This window comes from Sus scrofa, chromosome 8 (genome assembly GCF_000003025.6).
Source record: "Sus scrofa isolate TJ Tabasco breed Duroc chromosome 8, Sscrofa11.1, whole genome shotgun sequence".
NCBI lineage: Eukaryota > Metazoa > Chordata > Mammalia > Artiodactyla > Suidae > Sus > Sus scrofa.
The window spans coordinates 75,538,103-75,561,251 of record NC_010450.4 but is presented as its reverse complement, the minus strand read 5'-3'; the positions used below and the strand labels follow the sequence as shown (position 1 = coordinate 75,561,251).

The 23,149-nt window shown below is 45.7% G+C and overlaps 1 protein-coding gene across 1 annotated transcript in view; it reads left to right on the top strand.

The window, feature by feature from the left end:
• The window catches only part of TMEM131L (transmembrane 131 like), a 178,736-nt gene that overhangs the window by 83,618 nt on the left and 71,969 nt on the right, over window positions 1-23,149 (top strand). The window contains exons 4-7 of the mRNA XM_021101486.1: window positions 237-305; window positions 6,237-6,360; window positions 8,037-8,153; window positions 9,279-9,389. Coding sequence (XP_020957145.1) covers window positions 237-305; window positions 6,237-6,360; window positions 8,037-8,153; window positions 9,279-9,389 — 421 coding nt within the window. The remainder of the gene's footprint in view (window positions 1-236; window positions 306-6,236; window positions 6,361-8,036; window positions 8,154-9,278; window positions 9,390-23,149) is intronic.

Sequence of the window (23,149 nt, the reverse complement as noted above, 5' to 3'; positions counted from 1 at the left end):
TATTTGGTAGGAAATTATACTAACCACAGTCTGAGTATCTTAAATTTTTGCACCTGTAGAATTATACTAGACTTCTAATAATTCAACTTGAACCTTTAAAATCTATTTCAGACTTATCTCTAAGGACATAAAATTATATCTCGTGAAAGCTATTGGTCAAAGTATATGTCCCCTTAACTCAGTGTTCAGATTTTAAAGGTACAACAAAAATTAATCTCTTTTCTTTTCTTTTCTAGCTTCTCAGACAAGCTGTTTAGTGACAAGGGCTTACATTTTCAGCCATCAGTTCTAGATTTTGGGGTACAGTAAGTATCTTCTCTTTATCATTTTTAGTAACTTATTATTTGAATTATTTGCTTTCAGGATATCTTTTTTATATGTATGATATTAAATGTATTTTAAGTATATTGATAATATCAAGATATTGGGAGTTCCCGTCGTGGTTCAGCAGTAAAAAACCTGACTAGTATCCGTGGAGGATGCAGGTTCGATCCCTGGCCTTGCTCAGTGGGTCAGGGATCCAGTGTTGCTGTGAGCTGTGGTATAGGTTTCAGACAAGGCTTGGATCTGGTGTTGCTGTGGCTGTGGTGTAGACTGGCAACTGCAGCTCCAATTCCACCCCTATTCTGGGAACTTCATATGCCATGAGTTTGGGCATAAAAAGAAAAAGAGAAAGAGATGCTGATCGTAGAAGTTACTAAAAGGAACTTTTTGCCTTTTTTGGCCACACCTGTGACATACAGAAGTTCCGGGGCCAGGGATTGAATTCGAATTGCAGCTGTGACCTACGCCACATCTGTGGCAACACTGGATCCTTAACCCACAGGCCTTGGTGGGGAATTGAATCCATGTCACCACAGAGACAACCCAGGATCCTTAACCTGCTGTGCCACAGCAGGAACTCCATGAAAGGAACATTTTTGTGAAAAGGAGAGTCTAAGAGTTGTTTTAGCCCTTTCTTTACTTTTTAATAAAAACATACCTTATACTTTAAGTCAGTCGTAAGGCCTTGTTTTTCTGAAACAAAACGTTATTTTTTGATGAAAAACTCCACATATTGATAGTTTCTGAATTTTAAAAGTTAGGCTCATTTTATTCACTTGTTCTTCCTGCTCCATGTGCTTTGGGATTCAAAATTGTACACACCGTAGTTATCATGATGCGACGTTGGAAACAAGTGAAGTAGGGAGACAGCATATGAGCCTTGCTTCCTCCATACTTCTTGGTGAGAGCCCTGAGATGAAGGGGGTGTGCGCTGAGTGTTGGTTGAGGGACTGACCTGGAAACTTGGAAAAACTAAGGAAGAGAAGGGTGAAGCTGTGCAGAAGAAGGGACAGAAGGACTCATGAGGCTGTTGCCCAAGTTTCAGACTTCAGGTGTTAGGCTCCCTGGATGCAGAATATTGCTGCGTTGAGTTCAGACACGTTCATGCTAGGAAGAGTTTCAGGTGGAAGTAAAAGAGTGTTTCAAGTGTGAAAACTCAGCTGCTTTTAACTGCCCAAGTATCACTTCAATTTTACGAAGAGCTTTTTTTGAGTTACGAGAAAAGTTAGGTGAGTGAAATAAACCACGGTGATAGGAGAGCATCCGGGGTGGGTGAGTAGGGCTCTCCCGGCTGCCTTCCTTTATTCAGCTAGACTCGCCTTCCTTCCGCTTCCTTCTGAGCCTCCAAAGAGCAGCGTTGCAGGGGAAGAGAGTGCATTTCACATTTGAAAGTATGTTGCTGCACTTTTTAAGAAGAGTCTGTAAAAGGAAGAAGTGATTGGTAAAAGCGTGCAGGGAGCTTGCTGACTTGATAAGGTTCTTGTTTTTGCATTTTTCTATTTTTACTCTTAGGTAAAGAAATTTTAGTAGAAGCAGAATTTGTCATAAAACCACATCAATTTCAAAAGCTAAGAGATCACTTTGCTTTTGTGAAAAGTATTGTAAATTTTTTTTTTTTTTTTTTTGGTCCTTTTAGAGCCGTGTCCATGGCATATGGAAGTTCCAGGCTAGGGGTTGAATCAGAGCTACAGCTGCCCGCCAACACCACAGCCACAGCAACGCAGGATATGAGCCATGTCTGTGACCTACACCACAGCTCACGGCAACACCAGATCCTTAACCCACTGAGTGAGGCCAGGGATCGAACCTGCATCCTCATGGATACTGGTCGGGTTTGTTACCACTGAGCCACAGTGGTAACTCCCAGTATTGTAAAAATTTTTAATGAAGAACCTACTTTAAAGTATATATTGCAGATGGATAGGTAATAAGATGGAGAGTATTAAATATCCTTAGCTTAGGTAACGTTCTCAGACAGGGGACACTGGCTCTGTCTAGTATGTTTGCTCTTCAGTAATAGAAAAATCTTGCAATCAGTGTCCATGAGTGGATGAGCTATGTGTGTTAGTTAGCTCTGTACCTCAGTTTCTGCTTCTGATACCTGGAAGCGTTTTGAAAAGAAATGCTTTTCAAATCATTTCAAAGAAACCCACTGAGCGAGGCCAGGAATTGAACCCGAATCCTTATGGATCCCAGTCGGGTTCGTTAACCGCTGAGCCACGAAAGAAATTAAAATATATATATTTTTTATTATGGTTGATTTACAATGTTCTGTCAATTTCTGCTATACAGCAAAGTGACCCAGTCATATGTATGCGTACACACACACACATTCTTTTCTCACATTATCCTCCATCATGTTAGAATAAATCTTTTGATTTGTAAGCCCAGCATGTACCATGCTATTTTCCTCATGATTGAGAGTCAGCATATGGTTGTGGGAATAAAGGATGTTTGCTTAAGTTTAAAAATAAAATCTCAATAAAATCCCAACAAAATTAGCCTAAATCAGAACACTTTTAAAATTAAGTCATATTTTATCTTACTTCTAACAGATGATCTAATTTATAGGCCTTAGATACATATTTTATCTGTAGAGTTCTCCTGATTTCTTCACCTCCCTGGTTCAGGTTTTGCTATTGTTTATTTTGCCATTGACCTTGAGCGAGCCTCCTCCCTTCCCATAGCTTGGGTTTCCCTCTAGAGTGCAGAATCAGGATCATGTTATTCACTTGCCCTCTGCCTCCTTATTAGGGTTTATTTTAAGGATTAATATTCTGCTGGCCCCAAGATTAAAAGTGCTAATCATTCATAAGAAATTTTAATCATTCTTTTGTAGTATTAAATTAATAGAGTGTCTTCCAGTTGTCGCTAGTGAAGGAAATTCTTAGCCTCATAACACTTTCAAAAATAGACTTAAAAAAAATAGGATAAAAATAGCCCAGTGGTTACTAGGTTTCAGCCAGCAGTCTCTATTAGGTCTGGTAAGGGTTCTGGTCGATGTAATCACTGGGCTTTGTAACAGTGCAGTTTTACAGTCTTAGTTTTAATGGGTTTTTCTGGGAGACATTTGTATCCTTTGAAAATACTTATCTTGTATCCTAGCTCTGTGAATGAGATAAAAGCTTTGAGGATAAATATTAATAACTCGGCTAATTGATTCATCTTATTTACCTAAAACCAAAAATCAGGGACATTTTCAGAGTTCCTGTCATGGCACAGCAGAAACAGATCTGACTAGTATTCATGAGGACGAAGGTTCGATCTCTGGCCTTGCTCAGTGGATTAAGAATCTGGCGTTGCCAGGAACTGTGGTGTAGGTCACAGACGTGGCTTGGATCTGGCATTGCTGTGGCCGTGGTGTAGGCCAGCAGCTGTGGCTCTGATTTGACCCCTAGCCTGGAACTTGCATGTGCTATGGGAGGGGCCCTAAAAAAAAGACAAAGAAAAGTCACGGAAGTTTTTATTTACTTAATTTAATGGGAAAAGGCAGATGTGAACCTGGGACCCCGGGTAGGGCTTTCTGACTATGCTTACAATAGTATAAAATTTTTAGTTGTGTTATTTAAACACTAAAAAAAAGTCAAAGTTTTAATCACACTGATGTGTATCTGATTTTTTTTTTTTTCTTTTTATGGCCACCCCATGGCATAAGGAAGTTCCCAGGGTAGAGGTCCTATCAGAGCTGCAGCTGCCGGCCTACACCACGGCCAGAGCAATGCAGGATCCAAGCCACGATGTGACCTACAGCACAACTCACAGCAGTGCCAGATCCTTAACCCACTGAATAAGGCCAAGGATCAAACCTGCAGCCTTACGGATGCTAGACAGATTCGTTTCTGCTGCTCCATGACAGGAACTCCAGCACACATTTTTGATATCAGAGAAATACAGACATAGTGCAGAGGAACTTTTGCTGGATCTAGCTTATAGTTTTTATTTCTCAGCCATGCTAATGAGAACTGTCTGTTTGGGTCTCTGCCACTGAAAGTGTTAAAACCAGAGAGATGACGTCAGTGATATTTTTGCTGGCTCTCTAATTATTACAGCACAGTTGAGCTAGAGTGGATTTGGTGTTGGCCAGTAGACATCAGGGTAAATGATGCGTGAGAACATTGTAGGTAACCTCAGTCAGGTGAGCCAGAGGCCGGCCCCTTTCCTCTTGCACGTCCATTGTCAGAGCCCATGTGCTGAAAAGATTCAGCATCGAGGTCTCCCTCAGTGCAGGTACTTGCTGTAGAGCTGAGATTCTTACTCTCAGGGTCATGGAGAGTTTTGAAAGTTATGTATAAAACTTTTGTATGTTGAAGTTCCTGTTGAGGCTCAGGGTTAACCAACACAACTAGTATCTGTGAGGACACAGGTTCTGTCCCTGGCATCACTCAGTGGGTTAAGGACCTGGTGTTGCCATGAGCTGCAGCATAGGTCTCAGATCCCACGTTGCTGTGGCTGTGGTGTAGGCTGGCAGCTACAGCTCCAGTTTGACCCTAGCCTGGAAATTTCTATATGCAGCCAGTGTGGCCCTAAATAAATAAATAAATAAATAAATAAATAAAATAAAACTTTTGTGTGTGTATTTGCGGATGGAGGAGCCAAAGCTTTCATCAGAGTTTCTGCAAGACGCATGATTTAAATGGATGCGAGCCAAAGCTGGAAAGTGCTGCAGAGCTTTCATTTTTCTCAGAAGAATGGCATTTAACAATTAGGTTTTCTTGGAGTTCCTGTCATGGCTCAGCGGTTAGCAAACCTGCCTGGCATCCATGAGGATGCGGGTTCAATCCTTGGCCTCGATCAGTAGGTTAGGGATCTGGCGTTGCTGTGAGCTGTGGTGTAGGTCACAGACGCGGCTCGGATCCCGTGTTGCTGTGGCTGTGGTGTAGGCTGGTGGCTACAGCTCCGATTGGACCCCTAGCCTGGGAACCTCCCTATGCCGAGGGTTCGGCCCCAAAAAGACCAAAAAAAAAAAAGAAAAAAGAAAAAAATTAGGTTTCCTTTTTTAAGACAATAAATCTCTTTACCAGTTGAAATCCACCCCCTCGCTCCTGGAAAAGTGTCTTTAAATTTATTATTTAGAAGACAAACCCTAAGAAGATTGGAATTTTCTACGAGTTCAGTTTCTTACCTAAACATAGGAGATACAGGTCAAGACAGACACCTAGTTCCCGCTATAGGTGTTTTCTGCAAGCGTTGCATGACCTCGATGACGTATACTCTTCTTTTTTCATCTTTTTTCTTTTTCTTTTTTTTTGCTTTTTAGGGCCTCATCTGTGGCATATGGAAGTTCCCAGGCTAGGGGTTAAATCAGAGCTAGAGCTGCCAGCCTACACCACAGCTCACGGCAATGCCGGGTCCTTAACCCACTGAGCCAGACTAGGGATCGAACCCGCCACCTCGTGGATCCTAGTCAGGTTTGTTAACTGCTGAACCTCGAAGAAAACTCCAACTTGCACTCTTCTAATGCAGGAATCAGTGGGGTGCTGCTGTGGGTTGGCACAAGCGTCTTATAAAAGAAAGGTTTAAAAATTTTTTTTGACCATGAAAATGTTTTATTAACAATAGGATTGTTGCTTTTTAAAATTAATTAATTAATTTATTTATTTATTTATTACCATTTATTGATTTATTTTTTCTACTATATTTTCTAATTTTCTACTGTACAGCATGGTGACCCAGTTACACATACATGTATACATTCTTTTTTCTCACATTGTCATGCGCCATCATAAGTGACTAGAAACAGTTTCCAGTGCAACACAGCAGGATAGGATTGTTGCTTTTAACTTGGTGAGGAACAGCAGCAGCTTTCTGGACTTAGAGGGTATCTCTGTATGTGTGTGTGTATAGATGGGTGGATGGGTGATTTTATGTGTAACCATATTACACCTTGTGTTTTCTCCTCGTTCCCCCCCTAGGTTCCTGGGGCACCCTGCAGCAAAGATTCTCTATGCATATAACCCCAGCAGGGAGAGTGAGGTGGTGGTGAACTCTGTCTTCACGGCCGCAGGACATTTCCACGTGCCTCCAGTTCACTGCAGGGTGAGTGTGGCAGTGCTCTTGGAAAGGATGCTGTGGCATGCTGCCAGCTTCTCTTGCTTTCTTTGGCCTGCAATTGTTTCACTTTCTGCTCTGTCTCCCCTTTTCCTGCTACCCAAGCTCTTTCCTCGGTGCGTTTGCTTTAGCATTTATTTTTTCAGTTCAGATTTGTAAGTTTGGTGGCTCTTGATATCAACGTGGAAAAAAAGGTTTAAAGAGTATGTTTAGTTCATATGACTTTGCATAGTTAAAGAAAACATGGTGGACAGATGAAGCATTTAGTAAGTAGTGCAAGTTTATAGGAATGATCTCTTCACCTGGCGAACCTACCGGGATGGTTAGGACTTCTTTCTTTTTTCTTGGCTGTATCTGTGGCATGCAGAGGTTTCCAGGCCAGGGACCAAACCTGCACCATTGCAGCAACTCCAGCTGCTGCAGTGACAATGCCAGATCCTTATTCTGCTGAGCCACTGGGGAACTCCTTGGACTCCTTTCTAAATATAGGACTAAGAGGGGGTGAGTGGTTCCTTATGAAGCTAATTTGCATCACAACACTGAACTCAAAACCCTGATCTTCTTATAGGTTTTTTGTTTTTTTGATTTTTAGGGCCACATTAGCAGCATATGGAAGTTTCCAAGCTAGGGGTTGAATCAGCGCTACAGCTGCCAGCCTACACCACAGCTCGTGGCAATGCCAGATCCTTAACCCACTATGCAGGGCCAGGGATTGAACCTGCATCTTCATGGATACTAGCCGGTTTCAATTCCTCTGAGCCACAAGGGGAACTCCTCTCATAGTTTTAACTTTAATCATTCGGTTTAGTTCAGGTCTTTAACTTCTTCTTTTTTTTTTTTTTTTTTGCTTTTTAGGGCCACATTAGCAGCATATGGAGGTTTCCAGGCTTGGGGTCCAGTCGGAGCTATAGCTGCTGGCCTACGCCACAGCAACACCAGATATGAGCTGCACCTGCAACCTACACCACAGCTCACGGCAATGCCAGATCCTTAACTTACTGAGCGAGGCCAGGGATTGAACCTGCAACCTCATAGTTCCTAATCGGATTTGTTTCTGCTGTGCCACAGTGGGAACTCCAAGTCTTTAGCTTCTAATGAAGATCCAAATTATCAGTCATATTTACTTCTAATGGAGATCCAAATTATCAGTCATATTTACTTCTAATGAAGATCTGAATTACTAGGAGCCACTTTTTCGTTTAATACTGGGACTAAGGACGTGGTCTTAGGGGGAGCCCAGCATTTGTTTATGACAGTCTGTGCAGGTAAGTGCTGTCCCTGACTTTTTTCAAGTATCAACATGTCTGTACAGCAGTGGGTGTCTTCACTTATGAAGGGCTAGAACTGTGTGAGAGACAGACCCTTGAACGTGAGGGTGAGGAGGAGGTGGGGGGTGAGAGAGACGCGGGGCAGGTGGCTTCAGTCTGGGGTGAAAGCGATTTGCCCGCATTTCGTGGTGTGTTCTTTGATACTGTCTTGTAGATCTTTGGCTGTGGATCACTTTGGGCTGTGCCTTCTCAGAGATTCATGATACACATGAATCAAAGGTGCACGACCGTGCAGATACAGTTAACGGGAACTGTCGCAAAGAAAATCTGTGAAAGTCTTTGACTTTTGTCTAAAGGGGTCTCATCCACATGGCTGATGAGGTGCCTTTCCTGCAGGTAATTCCGGCCCTAGGGAGAACTTCCTTCAGGATTATTTTCTTACCTGCTGAAGAAGGAAGCATCGAAAGTTCTTTATTTATTAATACCTCCTCCCACGGCATCCTTTCCTATCACGTAAGTGACTTCCTCCTTTGGCCATTTACTGGAGTGGTTGACCTCATGAAGGCGTTGGGATGTGAAAAAGAAAAGAGTTTCGGAAGTGCTGCCACCTGGTTTGTGTCGCCAGATAGAAGAGCTTAGTTGATGTTAAGCTCACAGCGCTCCTCAGTCCTCGGCCCTTGTGCCGTCCTGAGTGCAGAGTGCAGGGCTGTCACTCAGCCCTGGGTCCAGAAAGGGTCTGGGGACAAGACAGAGAAATCAGTCGTGGAGTTCCCGTCGTGGCGCAGTGGTTGACGAATCCGACTAGGAACCATGAGGTTACGGGTTCGGTCCCTGCCCTTGCTCAGTGGGTTAACGATCCGGCGTTGCCGTGAGCTGTGGTGTAGGTTGCAGACGCGGCTCGGATCCCGCGTTGCTGTGGCTCTGGCGTAGGCCGGTGGCTACAGCTCCGATTCGACCCCTAGCCTGGGAACCTCCATATGCCGCAGGAGCGGCCCAAGAAATAGCAACAACAACAACAACAACAACAACAACAAGACAAAAAGACAAAAAAAAGAAAAAAAAAAATCAGTCGTGCAGTTTCTGGTGGACACAGTAGGGTTTCAGAATTAACACCCCCTTACAGAGTCCATGGATGGGCAGCCCCCAGGCCTTTTGCCTTCTCCTGTCCTGGGCTCAGGACTGTCTGTGGCCGGGGAGCACGGATTGGGTGCGTGGGGTCGATTCTCAGGGAGCTCCCTCTTCTATAAAGCACCGGGGAAGGGCTGGGAGGAATTCTTCTGTCCGTCACAAAAACAGTCAGGAATCTTTACCTTAAGTGGTATTTTGGATGTCTGTCATTTAAGTGCCAACATCTGTCATTTCTGTGGCTAATTCTTCTTGGGTTTCCTTAAACTCCTGGTCCTGTCTCAGAAAAGTTGTTGATGTCTAAAAAGCTTTGCTACACGGAGGAGCATTTGGCTTAGATACAGCAACTTTTGCCGCATCTTTCTTGTAGCCAAAGTTAACTATAATGATTGCATTCATAGTCCCTGTGGCCAAGTGGATGAACACAGGTTTCTTTGAAAAGGTGATTCAGCACAATGTCAAATGTGTTTCAAGACTAATAGAGGAGTAATCCCCGCCTCTTTTTTTCTGCAGGTGTCTGGAACTGGGACTCGCAGAATTTCTACAGAAGGGTCTGCAAAGCAGCTACCAAATGCTTACTTTCTGCTTCCACAAGTCCAGAGTGTTCAGCTTTCGCAAACACAGGTGATTTAATAGTACTCTTTTTTTGACTGTGGCATACAGCAGCTTGATGTGGGATGCCAGTTCCCAGACCAGGGACTGAACTGGCTGCAGTGGTGAAAGTGCCCAATCCTAACCATTAGACCACCAGGGAGCTCCCAGTAGTACACTTTTTTTTTTTTTACTTTTAAGGGCCCCACCTGCGGCATATGGAGGTTCCCAGGCTAGGGGTCTAATCGGAGCTGTAGTCGCCGGCCTATACCACAGCCACAGCAATGCCAGATCCGAGCCTCGTCTTTGACTTACACCATAGCTCAGGGCACCGATGAATCCTTAACCCACTGAGTGAGGCCAGGGATTGAACCCTCGGCCTCAGGTCTGTTACCGCTGTGCCATGATGGGAACTCCCATTTTGGTCTTTTTGCATGTGTCCAGTCATAGCTGACTTAGGTATTCTTCCAACTCAGGCCAATTGGATTAAATGGCTCCCTCTTTACAAATGGCTCCAAAACACTGAAGCCAAGCGTGTTTTTGTGATTGGTCTTGTATTGAAATTGGTGCTGGCCCGGGTGTTCTGTAGCACTGGCTGGGTTCAGTGGAAAGGAGGCCAAACATTTATTTCAGCCTCTGCTGCCCATGGGCATCTGCTCTGGAAGCAGGTAGGTGGGCGAGAGGAATCAAATTGCCTTTTCTTTTTTAAAAAATTTAAAAGTTGCAGTTGATTTACAGTATGTTAGTTTCCAACGTACAGCAGAGTGATGCTGTGTTTTTACAGATTGTACTCTATTTAAAGTTATTACAAATTAATGGCTCTGCTTCCCTGTGTTTCTGATGCATATCCTTGTTGCTTCTCTCTTAGGTATAGTAGTTTGTATCTGTTAATTCCATACCCTTTTTTTTTTGTCTTTTTGCCATTTCTTGGGCCGCTCTTGCGGCACGTGGAGGTTCCCAGGCTAGGGGTCGAATTGGAGCTGTAGCCACTGGCCTACACCACAGCCATAGCAATGCGGGATCCTAGCCGCGTCTGCAACCTACACCACAGCTCACGGCAGTGCTGGATCCTTAACCCACTGAGCAAAGCCAGGAATCAAACCCACAACCTCATGGTTCCTAGTTGGATTCGCTAACCACTGAGCCATGACGGGAACTGTGTATTTTGTCCTTTTTAGGGCCACACCTGCGGCATATGGAGGTTCCCAGGCTGGGGGTCTAATCAGAGCTATTGCTGCCAGCCTACAGCACAACCGCAGCAACACAGAATCCAAGCCACGTCTGTGACCTACACCACAGCTCATGGCAAAGCTGGATCCATAACCCATTGAGCAAGGCCAGGGATCGAACTTGCAACCTCATGGTTCCCAGTCAGGTTTGTTTCCACTGTGCCATGACAGGAACTCCCGCATACCCTTGACTTGCCCCTCTTCCCCGCTTTTCCCCCTTCGTAACCACCAGTTGGTTCCCTGTATCTCTGAGTCTGTTTCTGTTCTGCATATGCATTCATTTATATTATTTTTTAGATTCCATATCTAAGTGATAGGCCATATTTGTCCTTCTCTGACTTATTTCACTAAACGTAATATTCTCTAGGTTTATCCGTGTTGCTGCAAATGGTAGATTTTCATTCTTGTTTAGTTGCCTTTTCCTCTGGTCCTTCTTTGTCATTTGTTTTGACCTTTACTAAGTGAGCATTCCTAGCAGACAAGACGTCCTCATGCCAGTGGGTAGAAATGAAAATCTGAGGTCCCGCTGCTTCTGCCGTAGTCTTGTCATCATTTGGTACCTAGGATTAAACCCCCAGTCAGGCTGTCTCCCCTTCAGTGCACACGCCACACGTGCTGGTGACACCTTCTTAAAACTACAGCTACTCCCCTGGTCACTGCACTAGCTGGTCTCCAGTTGTTTGCTGGATCCAGTCCTAGAGCCTCATCTGGGCAGACACGGTCGGTCCTTCCCTTCTCACCTGGGTCCTGCTTCCTCTCCATCCTCAGAGGGCCCACCTGCTTTTCTCAACTCTGGCCTCCCCAGCCCCTCAGCGTTGCCAGACCCTGCCCTCCTTTTTACAGACTGCCTCCCCTTCGCAAGCTTTCACCCCCTTCTCATTCTATCCTTCGCAACTCAGTTCAGATGTCACCTCCTCTCCAGGTTCCCTGGCAAGTCCCTGCTCTGCTCCCATGGCACCTGTTCACACCTGCTCTAGCACTTAGCGTCCGGCCTGTCTCCCTCTCCTGCTCTTCCAAGAGGCTCTCTAGGCCCAGTCCTGTTTCCCTTTCCTTTTTATAATCTCAGCATCACCTTCATGCTTAGTGTATTGAGGGAAGTCCCCAGAGTTTTTCATAGGCAGATGCATCCCTGGGTATCTGAGTTAAGAGCCCCAAATAGCATACCTCCCCCGTCGTGGTAGCTAAGATTTGTGTAACTTCACCTTTCCAGCACATCAACCAGATGACCTTCAGCAGATTTACTGCCAGGCCAGCTGGTGTCGTTCTTATTTTAGAAGGTGTAGGGATGGTCTTTAGAGTTTCGGTTACTTGCTGGAGGTTGAGGACAGAGCCGGGATCGGCAGTCCCAGCTCAGTGTGCCTTGACTTTCTCCTCGTGTAGAATTCAGTGTGGTCATGGATTTCATCCCCATCGACTTAATAATTCATGTTCCTGGAAAAGATAAGCACAAAAAACTGTTTTTTTGCAACATCTTTATAATGGCAGAAACAGCCTAAAGGTCCAACTGTGGCAAAGGGATTTCATAAATTGAAGTATATCAACATAGTAGAATATTAAGTAGTTCTTCCGGTTATGATGCTCCTGTGGAAAAGTCTGGCAAGTGAAGGACAGAGCATGAGCTAGACCAGACGCTCTGATTGTAACCGCGACGTCTATGGTGGGTTGAATATGTAAATAGCGTTGTGTTCAGCTTACGAAAAAGCAAGAGGTTTTTTGGCTTTTTTTTTTTTTCTTTTTTTTGAACATTTTCTTTGCTGGTGTTTTGGGCCCAAGCCATGGAGATCTGAGGACCGGTTCAGTGATTTATTTGGGCAAAAGAGAATATTCGCCATGGGCATTGTGTTAGAATCTGGCGTGTAGGGTCACTCTTGCCGTAATCTTGTCTCAGAGAATTAAGGGAACTTAAATTCTTATCATTGGAACTGCATGGCAGTCGTATTTCTTGTTGGAAATAAAGTTATAATTCCTCGTAAAATGGAATTATGAGGCAATAGGGGAAACACGGAGAGGTTTGAAAGCTGGAGGAAAACCGATGACACCCGGTTCCCAGCAAATAAAAGTGGTTTTGTGAGTGTGTCCTGATGTGGTATCACATGACCGATTTCTCGCAGAGGGAGACGGTGATTATAATATGATGTGATTATAAGAAAGCCCAGGAAACCAGAGAGGTGAAGCATTAAGAACGAGCCCCAGACCGCAGTGCCACTTGGCGGAGGTGCCCACGAGGTGTGCTGGGTCATCTCCTTTCTGAACTTGCCCACATGTCTGTGTGGGATGTGGGGCTCCCCTCCCCGCCAGGGTGTCCTGTTACTGGACTGTGAGCAGGAGAGATTCTTTCTGGCTCTTCTGCGTGAAACCTAATACGCTTGGGACCAGGAGTCCCTACCCTTTGCAGATTGGCACCGCCTCGCTCTGGCGTGCCAGGGTCGGGCCCCCTGTGCCTGCCTGCTTGCCCGGGACAGGTGTCGGGCCCGGCTGCGGTGCCAGGCCTGTGTGGAGCCTGGTGCTGCCCGGTTCGGGGAGGGAGGGGTGCCCCGAGTGGCTTTCCTGCTCCTTGCCTCCTCCTTAGGTGCCGATCCCTGTGGCCGTCTGGAAGGGAAGCTGTGAAAGCAGCGCGGGAGGAGGGTGGGGAAGGTTTGCGGTCACGGTGGGACCGGGGAGATGTGGCAAGGGGGCAGTTTCCCACGGACGCATAGATTGCAAAAGCCTGAGCTGGGATCTGGAGATGGAAGATAAAAACAGGCAAAGGGTAAAGGCCTCGGTCGCTGCCCTGTTTTCCAGATGTCTTACGTAATGCATTAAATGAATGCGAAGGTTCTCTGCGTGTGCTAGCTAAGAATTCCTGCGCATGTGGGTAGCATCATAATGTATTTAAGAACATCTATTTGCCTGAGCAAAATGTTCTTTTTTATATAAAAACGTTAGGCTGGCCGACTCTGGAGCATTATTACTTAACTTACTGAGTGTTAGGAGAATATATGCCATTACTGACAGACCTACCTCTGAATATATAGCTTTTCAAGCAGGGAAATGGCTTAAATTTAAAACATTTTCTTCTTGTCATTGGAGTCGCCAGTGAGAACAATTCAGTGGGAAGGGAGCTGGGGACGAGGTAGAGGGCTGGTGAGTGGAGGGCAGGAAGAAAGCGGGCTGGAGGCTAGAGAGCTGCCTAGAGGTGTGGGTGTGGCTGGGATGTTTGCCTTTGCTCCTCTTTATTTCCCAGAGGGTCCCTCCCCGCCTTCCACAGTCATCCCTGTTTCTCCTCTAAAATCTCTGCTCTCTTGGTGGAATAGAACAGTGTTCCAGGAGAGAACAGTTTCTTGGTCCCTCTTTTTTCATTTTTCATTTTTTTAATTTTTAAAAATTTTATTGGAGTATAGTTGATTGACAATGTTGTGTTAGTTTCAAGTGTACAGCAAAGTGATTTAGTTATATATGCACACACACACCCACACACATACATACATACATGCATATATCCATTCTTTTTCAGATTGTTTTCCCATTTAGGTTATCACAGAATATTGAGTAGATTTTCCCCATGCTATACAGTAGGTCCTTCCTTGTTCTTTATCTGTTTCATGTTAGCAGCGTGTGTATGTTAATCTCAAACTCCTAATCTGTCCCTCTCCCTGATGCTTCCCCTTTGGTAACCATAAGTTTGACTTCAAAATCTGTGCCTCTGTTTTTGTTTCATAAATAAGGTTTTTTGTGTCATTAAAGATTCCATATATAAGTGATATCATCTGGTATGTGTCTTTCTCTGACTTACTTCACTTGGTAGGATAATCTCTAGGTCCGTCCATGCTGCTGCAAATGGCATTATTCCATTCTTTTTTATGGCTGAGTAATATTCCATTGTATATACATACCACTTCTTCTTTATCCCATTCCTCTGTCCACAGACATTTAGGTTGTTTCCATGTCTTGGTCCCTCTTTTAACTCAGCACTTATTTAGCCCCCCCCTTTTTTTTTTTGCCTCGTAGGAGGATTGACTAGTTCCTTACTGAAAGCCTTGGGACTCCAATCTTAGCAAGGATCATACCCAAAAACATTTGTTCTTGTGTATATTTTCCTTTACTAAGATATAAGCCCCTTAAGAGCAGGAATCATGTCCTAATCAGTATTTGTTTTCTTATCATCTAGTACAGAGCTTGGCCACATAAAACATAGTAAAGAAATGCCAGATAGTTGAATAAGGGACCTTATTAATCCGGAAGTTATCATTTCAGCTAATTGCAAAGTTATGAGACACGAATCTTTTTAAAATATCCTTCCAGCATTTGCTGTGTTAGAAACTTTTGTTGGAAGACTCAAAGATGCCCTCTCCCCCTCCCCCACCAGTAGCACCTCTCTTCCTCCAACTCTGAACTGGCAGATGGATAAGAATCAGGGGCTAGAAAATGAACATGCCCCCTTTACGTAATTACTGACAAGACGCATTCTCTGTGTCAGCTGAGGTAAGAAAGCCAGAGCTGCTAACTCCCTATGCCCTCGGCAGACCACAGCATGGCCTGCTGAAAGGGACTTCATATTTTAGGTTAAGTATAGTAGCTATGCAATACTTTCTTAGTTACAGGTGCACAGTCTAGTGATCCACAGTTTTTAAAGTCATACCCCACTCTATGTAAAATATTGCCGGTATTCCCTGTACAGTATATCCTTGTAGCTTATTCTATACCTAATAGATTGTACCTCTAAGTCCCCTGCCTTTGTCTTGCCCCTCCCCCATCTCTCTCCCCACTTGTAACCACTAGTTTGTGCTTAACGTCTGGATATCTGCCTCTTTTTTGTTTTATTCATTTGTTTGTTGTGTTTTTCAGGTCCCACGTATAACTGATATCATACAGTATTTGTCTTTCTCTGTCTGACTTCACTTAGTATAATTCATCCAAGTTCATCCGTGTTGCTTGCTACGTATGGTATTATTTCGTTCTTTTTATGGCTGAGTAATATTCTACGGTGTGTATGTACTGCATCTTCTTTATCCATTCCGCTGATGATGGACAGTTAGTTTGCTTCTGTATCTTGGCTGTTGTAAATAATGCTGCTTTGAGCATGGCAGTGCATCTAGTTTTTTGAACTTGTGTTTTTGGATATATACCCAGGAGTGGAATTGCTGGGTCATGTGGTGGTTCTTTTTCCAGTTTTTTTGAGAAACCTCCATACATTTTGCCATATCAGCTACAGCAATTTACATTCCTACCAATAGTGTAGAAAGGTCCCCTTTTCTCCACATCCTTACCAACATTTGTTCTTTGTGGGCTTTTTGAGGATAGCCATTGTGACAGGTGTGAGGTGGTGTCTCATTGTGGTTTTGATTTGCATTTCCTGGATGATTATAGATCATCTTTTCATGCACTTCTTGGCCATCTATGTGTCCGCTTTTGGAAGAGATTTTGGAATCAAGGACAAATACCCTAACCCAGAGGGTAGAGAGAGGAGAAAGAAACCAGCTCCTCTAGTAGCCCCCACCCCATCACCCTGCCCAGGGTATAGTCTGAGACCCACTAATAGGCAGCTGCCTCTGCCTTGAAGGGAGAGGAAGGCTTAGGGCAAGGAGGCAGGAGGATTTAGTGTTCAGTGTTTCCTTATAACACTTCTTGGTTTTTGTACTTTCGACTCAGTGAGCTCACCTGTTAAGCCCATGGCCCTCCCTCTCTGACAGGGAGATGAGCAGACTTCCCGTGGCCATATCTGTTCCTTCTGCCACTGGTACCAGCCCCCTTTTGTCGGTTCCCCATGGGGTTGGTGTGCACCGTTGAGTTTGCCCCTAGAAAACTTTGAGATGCATTACAGTAGTTCATCAGTAATCTGTTCCAAAGCCACACCATGCCCCAGGTTTAAAGTTCATCTGTCTTCATCTGTTTGTCATCCCAAATTCCTTTCCGGTGTCTCGTACAGCTTCCTAGAGTTTTGCAAGGGAACCAAATAACAGAATTAAGATACTCCAGTTAAATAACCCCAGTCTTAAAAGGATGCCCATCATAGAGCTCTCTAGAGTAGTAAATAAGTCAATTTGGGAGTTCTCTGGTGGCCTAATAGGTTAAGGTTCCGGCATGGTGACTGCTGTGGCTCTGGTCACCACTGTGGCACAGTTCAGTCCCTGTCCTAAGAGCTTCCACATGCCGTGGCCGTGGCCAAAAAAAAAAAAAAAGGAAAGTAAATTCTAAAACGTGACCACCTGGGTGGAAACCTTGGTTCTGAATGATCTTGTTCAAGTTACCTAACCTTTTGTGTCTCAGTTTATCTGTAAAACAGATAATAATAGCACTACCTTATAGGAGTGCTCTAGCTGTTGAATAAGTTAGTACCTAAAAAGCTTAGAACCTAGTATCTGGCACATAGCTAAAACGCATCTATCACTTAACTTGGAAAAGGGTTTGTATATAAACCCTTTCCTAATATGAAACTCTCTGAGGGAAATTTAAAATTCAGAGATGCCATCCCTGGCAAGACATGAAAGTTCCAGGCCCCAGTCCCATATCAGATGATGTTGGCATATGAGTTAACATTCAGAGAATTTGAAGTCCTCCCCAGTTCCTTATTTTGTCTTTTATTTTTAGTGTAAGAGAGGTGCGGCCACAGCCAGGCTCCTCCTGCTGGTATGTGCGTGGCTCCTCTGGGCTTTCAGAAATCACAGTAGTTCAACACTAAGCGGCTCTTGAGTCTGGAGTCTTAAAGAGACACACAAGCATATTCAAGGAGCAACCTGACATCCGTGGAATTTGGAAAGCATGCCCCCGGCCCTCGGGGACACTAATTCTGAGCAGGATTTGTTCCCAGTTCTTCGTCGTTGCCCAGGAGAGGAATGGGGGACGGGCAGCGAGCATCCCCTGGTCTCAGCTACGGTTCATACCAGTTGCTGGGAGGCCGGGGCTTTGGCCTGTGAACTCCAGGGACTGAGGAGGAGGCGGACTCGGAGGAGCGGCCTGTGTGGGCCACCCCCTCTCTCGGAAACGGCACGCATTGCCCTGTGCTGCCCCGAGAGTTAGAGCTTTGCGGCGGGGGCCCTGGTCACCAGGTGTGTCTGTCCTCTCCTTTCTGCAGGGAGCCTCCGTTTCTGGCACGCCCGTGCTGGGTGATGTCCCCGCTGTTTGGGGACAGGTTGTAGTGTCTGTGGCGGCGCTTTGAGACCCGTGTGCCTCTTGCCAGGGACTCACTGAGGCTTCCAGGACCTGCTTCTTAGGGAAAGCATTCCCCTTTTTGTCCTGCTTGTTTCAAGTGCAGCAGTGATTCCTGGCGGGGGGCTACTCTTGATCCCTTGCGAGCTTGAGGCTCAGAGTAAGGGGGAGTACCTTGGCCCCGAGCAGCTGCGTCCCCTCCCAAGGTGCAGGCGCCCTTCTTCCTCTCCTCTTCCTGTCCCCTCTTCCTTTTAGGGGGGCTCAGATGTGTTTCTGTTTAACCAGCTTCTTTTGCTGGTGGCTTTTGCTCTAACACTTAAAAGCTGCTGTTTGCTGGAATGGGTGCAGTCCTTTTTTTTACTTTTTCCTTTACTTTGGGGTCTAGGTCTAATCTTTCCTCTAGGTGCTCCCCTGGATATTTTCTTGTGAGTTCTCCTGAAGCAGGAGAGGTGGAGTTGCTAAGTTCCAGGTCAGCTGGCCCTTCTCTTCCCTGTGTTGGATGCTCTTACACTGGGGACCATCTCCCAATAGACCAGCATCGGAATCTGGGCTGGCTCACTCTGTCGCGTTCTGCCAGCTCCCCTGTGATGGGTTCCTCCTTGCGGTACTGCCACAGCTTCTCCAGCCCATTCCGTCAAGACACACCTAGTGACTGTCTCCACCTGCTGTGCTCCGAGCAGCCTCTGCATCTTTCTCCCCTCCCAGCCTGCCTCGAGCTTACAGCACCCATGCGAGAGTTGTTTTAGTCTTTGGAGGCGTGGGGAGTCCTCAGGGGCTCTTCCTTTGGGTTCTGTTCCTAGTTCCGAGGACCAAATCCCGGTTCCTTTGGGGGCGGCTGTTCCAGTCTGCTGAGATCTTGCTTGTCTGCCTTTATTAGGTTTGTTTAAAGCTCAGACAAGCACAAAGATACCGCTCCCCTGCTTCAGTTACACTCGGGTTGTCTTAGTCTGTTACACCAGGCTTCAAGACCTCCTTTCTGGAGCTCCCTGGTGGCCTAGCAGCTAAGGATCTGGCATTGTCACTGCTGTGGCACACGTTCAGTCCCTGGCCTGGAAATTTCCACATGCTGTGGGAAGTCCCTGGCCAAAAAAAGTTTGTTTGTTTGTTTGTTTTTAAATCTCCTTTTCTGTTACAGCTCTGTCCAGTTATTCCCCAAGGTGTCAGCCTTTCTCCAAAGGGCAGCCCTCTCTCCCTTCTGCTTCATCAGTATGCCTTCTTTTTCCTTTTTTTTTTTTTTTTTTTTTGTGTCTTTTTAGGGCTGCACCCACGGCATATGGAGGTTCTCAGGGTGGGATCAAATCAGAGTTATAGCTGCTGGGCTACGCCAGAGCCACAGCACCACAGGATCCGAGCCGCGTCTGCGACCTACACCACAGCTCATGGCAGTGCCAGATCCTTAACCCACTGAGCAAGGCCAAGGATTGAATCTGCGTCCTAATGGATGCTAGTCAGATTTGTTTCCTCTGAGCCACACGGGAATGCCTGCCTTCTTTTTCTGTGTCTTTTTGCTCCTCTTGTTGTGAGAGGAAGACATGAGTGGTTTCGCCAAGCTTCTAGCACCTCTTTGGTTTCCTGAGGGAGCCTGATCGTCCCGGGACAGCCCTCAGTGACTTGTCTTCTTTGTGCACATGGTGACTGTGTCAAATTCCTTCCTGACTCAACCCCAGATGACAGCATATCTCTTTAATAGGAATGCCCTATTCCTTCTTTATTTATAAAATCTACCACCCGCCTATGATCTGTTACTTTGGATCTTGGAAACCTGATGATTAGAAAACATAGAAGCCAATGAGTTGGAGAGGAGCACTGGCATCTGTGGACCAACCACATGAGTTTAAACTAAACCCTTACACAGTTGCGACTCTTAGCCGTGAAGACCATGCCTGCACGTGAACCGGAATTGGGAGCAGCCTGTCTCTATGGCCTGCCTGGAGTTGGGCCGTTCCCAGTTCCTTCACGATCTGGCTGTAGAAGCTGCAGAGAGTATTCTGGAAGCTCTCTCTATTTTGAGGAGAGCTCTGGCGGGGACGCCTTTTTGTTTTTTGTTTTGTTTGCTCTGCCCTCCAAGCTTTTCCTTTTCTTGTGGTAGAATAGGCATAATGCAGAATTCACCATTTTAACCTTTTTTTTTTTTTGGTCTTTTTTGTCTTTTTAGGGCTGCACCCACTGCATTTGGAGGTTCCCAGACTAGGGGTCCAGTCGGAGCTATAGCTGCTGGCCTACACCACAGCCACGGCAATGCCAGATCCGAGATACGTCTGCTGCATACACCACAGCTCACTGGATCCTTTACCCACTGAGTGGTCCAGGGATCGAACCTGTGACCTCATGGTTCCTAGTGCTGCACCACGACAGGAACTCCCATTTTAACCATTTTTAAGTGTGCAGTTGGGTGGCATTCATTATATATGTTATTATACAGCGATCACCACCGTCCACCTCTGGAAATTTTTCATCTGCCCAAACGGAAACTCTACCCCATGAAAAAATAACTCCTCATTACCTACCCCCTCCTCTCAGCCCCTCGTCAGCATTATTCTACTTTATGTCCCTGAATTTGGCTATTACAGGTCCCTTCATAAATGGAATCCTGCAGCATTTGTCCTTTTGTGACTGGCTTAGTTCACTTAACATCATGTCCTCAGGGTTCATCCAGGTCATAGCAGGTGTCAGAATTTCCTTCCCTTTTAAGACGGAATAATATTCCACTGTATGTCTACCCTGGGTTTTGTTGACCTACTCACCCATCAGTGGATTTGGGGTTGTTTGCATCAGGCTGTGGTGTGCCATGCTGCTGTGAATATAAATGTACACACCCCTGTTCAAGTTCCTCCTGTCACTTTTGGGTGTATACCTGGAAGTGGATTGCTAGATCGTGTTGTAATTCTTTGTTTATTCATGTACTTATTTTTCATGACCGCACTCACAGCAAATGGAAGTTCCCGGGCCAGGGATTGAATCTGAGCTGTAGCTTCAACCTATGAGACATCTATGGCACTGTTGGATCCTTTTATCCACTGTGCCGGCTGGGGATTGAACCTGTGCCTCCTGAGTAACCAGAGCCCCCGTAGTTAGATTCTTAACCCCCACGCCACAGTGGGAACTCCCACTGTGTTTAATTTTTTGAGAAACCACCAGACTCTTTTCACTGTCACACCCTTTCTTTCATCCTCACAGCTTGTCATGCCTACTTGGGTTCGAAGCTGTGCTGTGTTGCTCAAGGTCAAGGCATTGCAGCCGCATCGGAGAGCCTGACCTGGTGCCGAGCCGGAGCCCAGGCTCAAGGGTTGAGGCAGGCCTTTCAGACTCACTTGCCATTGGCTTAAGGCCCAGCATCAGCCAACGGTGTAATAATAGCTGCTTGCCTTTGGGTAGAGCCGCTAAGATGCTGCGTGACCTACCAAGGTGGAAATCCCACATGGCTGTGCTAAAACTGCCAGCCCGGGTTATGGTCGTTCAGGGCCAGCTGCCCAAGTGTAGAGGCCAAAGTGTTGCCCAACTCAGGCCACTGCCACTTGGTCCAAGCGAACGTCTCACTATCTCAGTGTTAACTTGTTCTCCAGGTTGCCTTTTGTCTTTCTTGGTCTCTGGCACATTTCAGGGTAGGTGGGAGAGGGTGTGCAGGAAATGACATGTCTCTCTTTGCTTGGGTTCTGAACCACTTGCAAAAGAAGACAGAGAATTTGAAGCATTTGAGGAAAAAAAAAATTCCTTCTCTTGGAAATGGAGTTTCTTTTCCTACAATTTTGATAGGGGGAAAATGCTTCTTAGAATGATTTGCTGAGGAGTTTTACTAACTCATTGCAATTATTGTGAATGAACATGTGAAAATAATGCTCCCTTGGGAGGGTCTGCTTTGTGTACCGCGATTGGCTCACCTACCTCATGTGATGCTTGTAAATGTGGCTGCAAGTCCATTCACTCTGTTTTACGAGAGTGGAAGCTGAATCCTGGAAAAGGTAGAACATTCGCCCAAGGTTTCGTGGCTGGGTTTCATCATGAGTCTGTATTGACTTTGAAGCCGCTTGGCCACACCGAGTTTTTTTTCTTAAAAAACAAGATCAGGAAGAACGCGATACACTTTAACCCTTTTCCCCTTAAAACGAATCAAAACCACCCATGTCTGCCAGTTTGTTGGGTTGTACAAATGGTGTAGTGGGTGGGTCCGGCGACATGGGTCAATGTTTCAGTGGTGAGATGCCTGAGAGGTAGAAGGGTAGGGTCCTGGGAGTTGCAGAAACACAATGCTGTTTATGATTTGGGTGAGGCGAGGGTATCGTCTGTACTCATAAGTCAGCTGAGTGTGTCTGTGCGACAGGAGATGCTAAATGAGGAGTTTGGTTAAAGGGTGAGTGTAGTGGAAGGGACCCAAGAGAGCCCTCCTTTTTAGGAAATCATTGACTCTGTAGGATGCGTTGTATGTCGCACCGCTGGGCGGGCCCCTGGCTGGACCGGTCACGCAGTTTCCGTGGGTCTGTCTTCCTCCCGAGACACATGTGGGCAGAAGAGACTTGCCTGGGGAAAGATCTCTGCAGGTTGGCATTCAGAATTGTGACAGGGAAGGAAAATACTTGAGAAGAATAGGCTCTGAAGTTGGGATTTATCGAAGTAATTCTTAAGCAACGTTACATGGATGGTTTTCTTCGGGGGTCATTGCTGAGAATATCCTAATTTCTAGCTCTTGTTCATTCTGCCTGGATGAAAGCATCATATCCTCTTCCGGATGGGGATTTCTCTTGTTAATGAAAGTCACCTCAAGTGACTACGACCTTTAATCTGTCATTTTCTTTCTTGTTAAGTTGCCCACAGGCCCCCCACGCCCCATATCACACTCTGCTCCTGGCCTGGTACACAAGGAGCAGCTTTTTAGCAAGTCCGGTGATGATTTTTTTTTTTTTCTCTTTTAACATATTTCCTAAACTTATACCCCTTCACCACAAAACTGTGGAAATGCAAAAGGAGTCTTGGAGTTCCTGCAGTGGTGCAACAGGATCGGTAGTGTCTTGGGAGCACTAGGACGCAGGTTCCATCCCCATCCTGGCACAGTGGGTTGAAGATCTGGTATTGCCACAGGTCACGACTGGCTCGGATCTCCCGGTCTGGGAACTCCAGATGCCACAGGGTAGCCAAAAAAAGGAGTCCTTTTTTTTTTTTTTTTTTTTTTTTTTTTGCCTTTTTTAGGGCTGTACCTTCGACATATGGAGGTTCCCAGGCTAGGGGTCAAATGGGAGCTGTAGCTGCCGGCCCGGCCCACACCAAAACCACAGCAACATGGGATCTGAGCTGCATCTGCAACCTACACCACAGCTCACAGCAACACTGAATCCTTAACCCACTGAGCGAGGCCAGGGATCAAACCCACATCCTCATGGATTCTAGTCAGGTTCGTTACCACTGAGCCACGATGGGAACTCCAAAAAAAGCAGTCTCAATAATGCT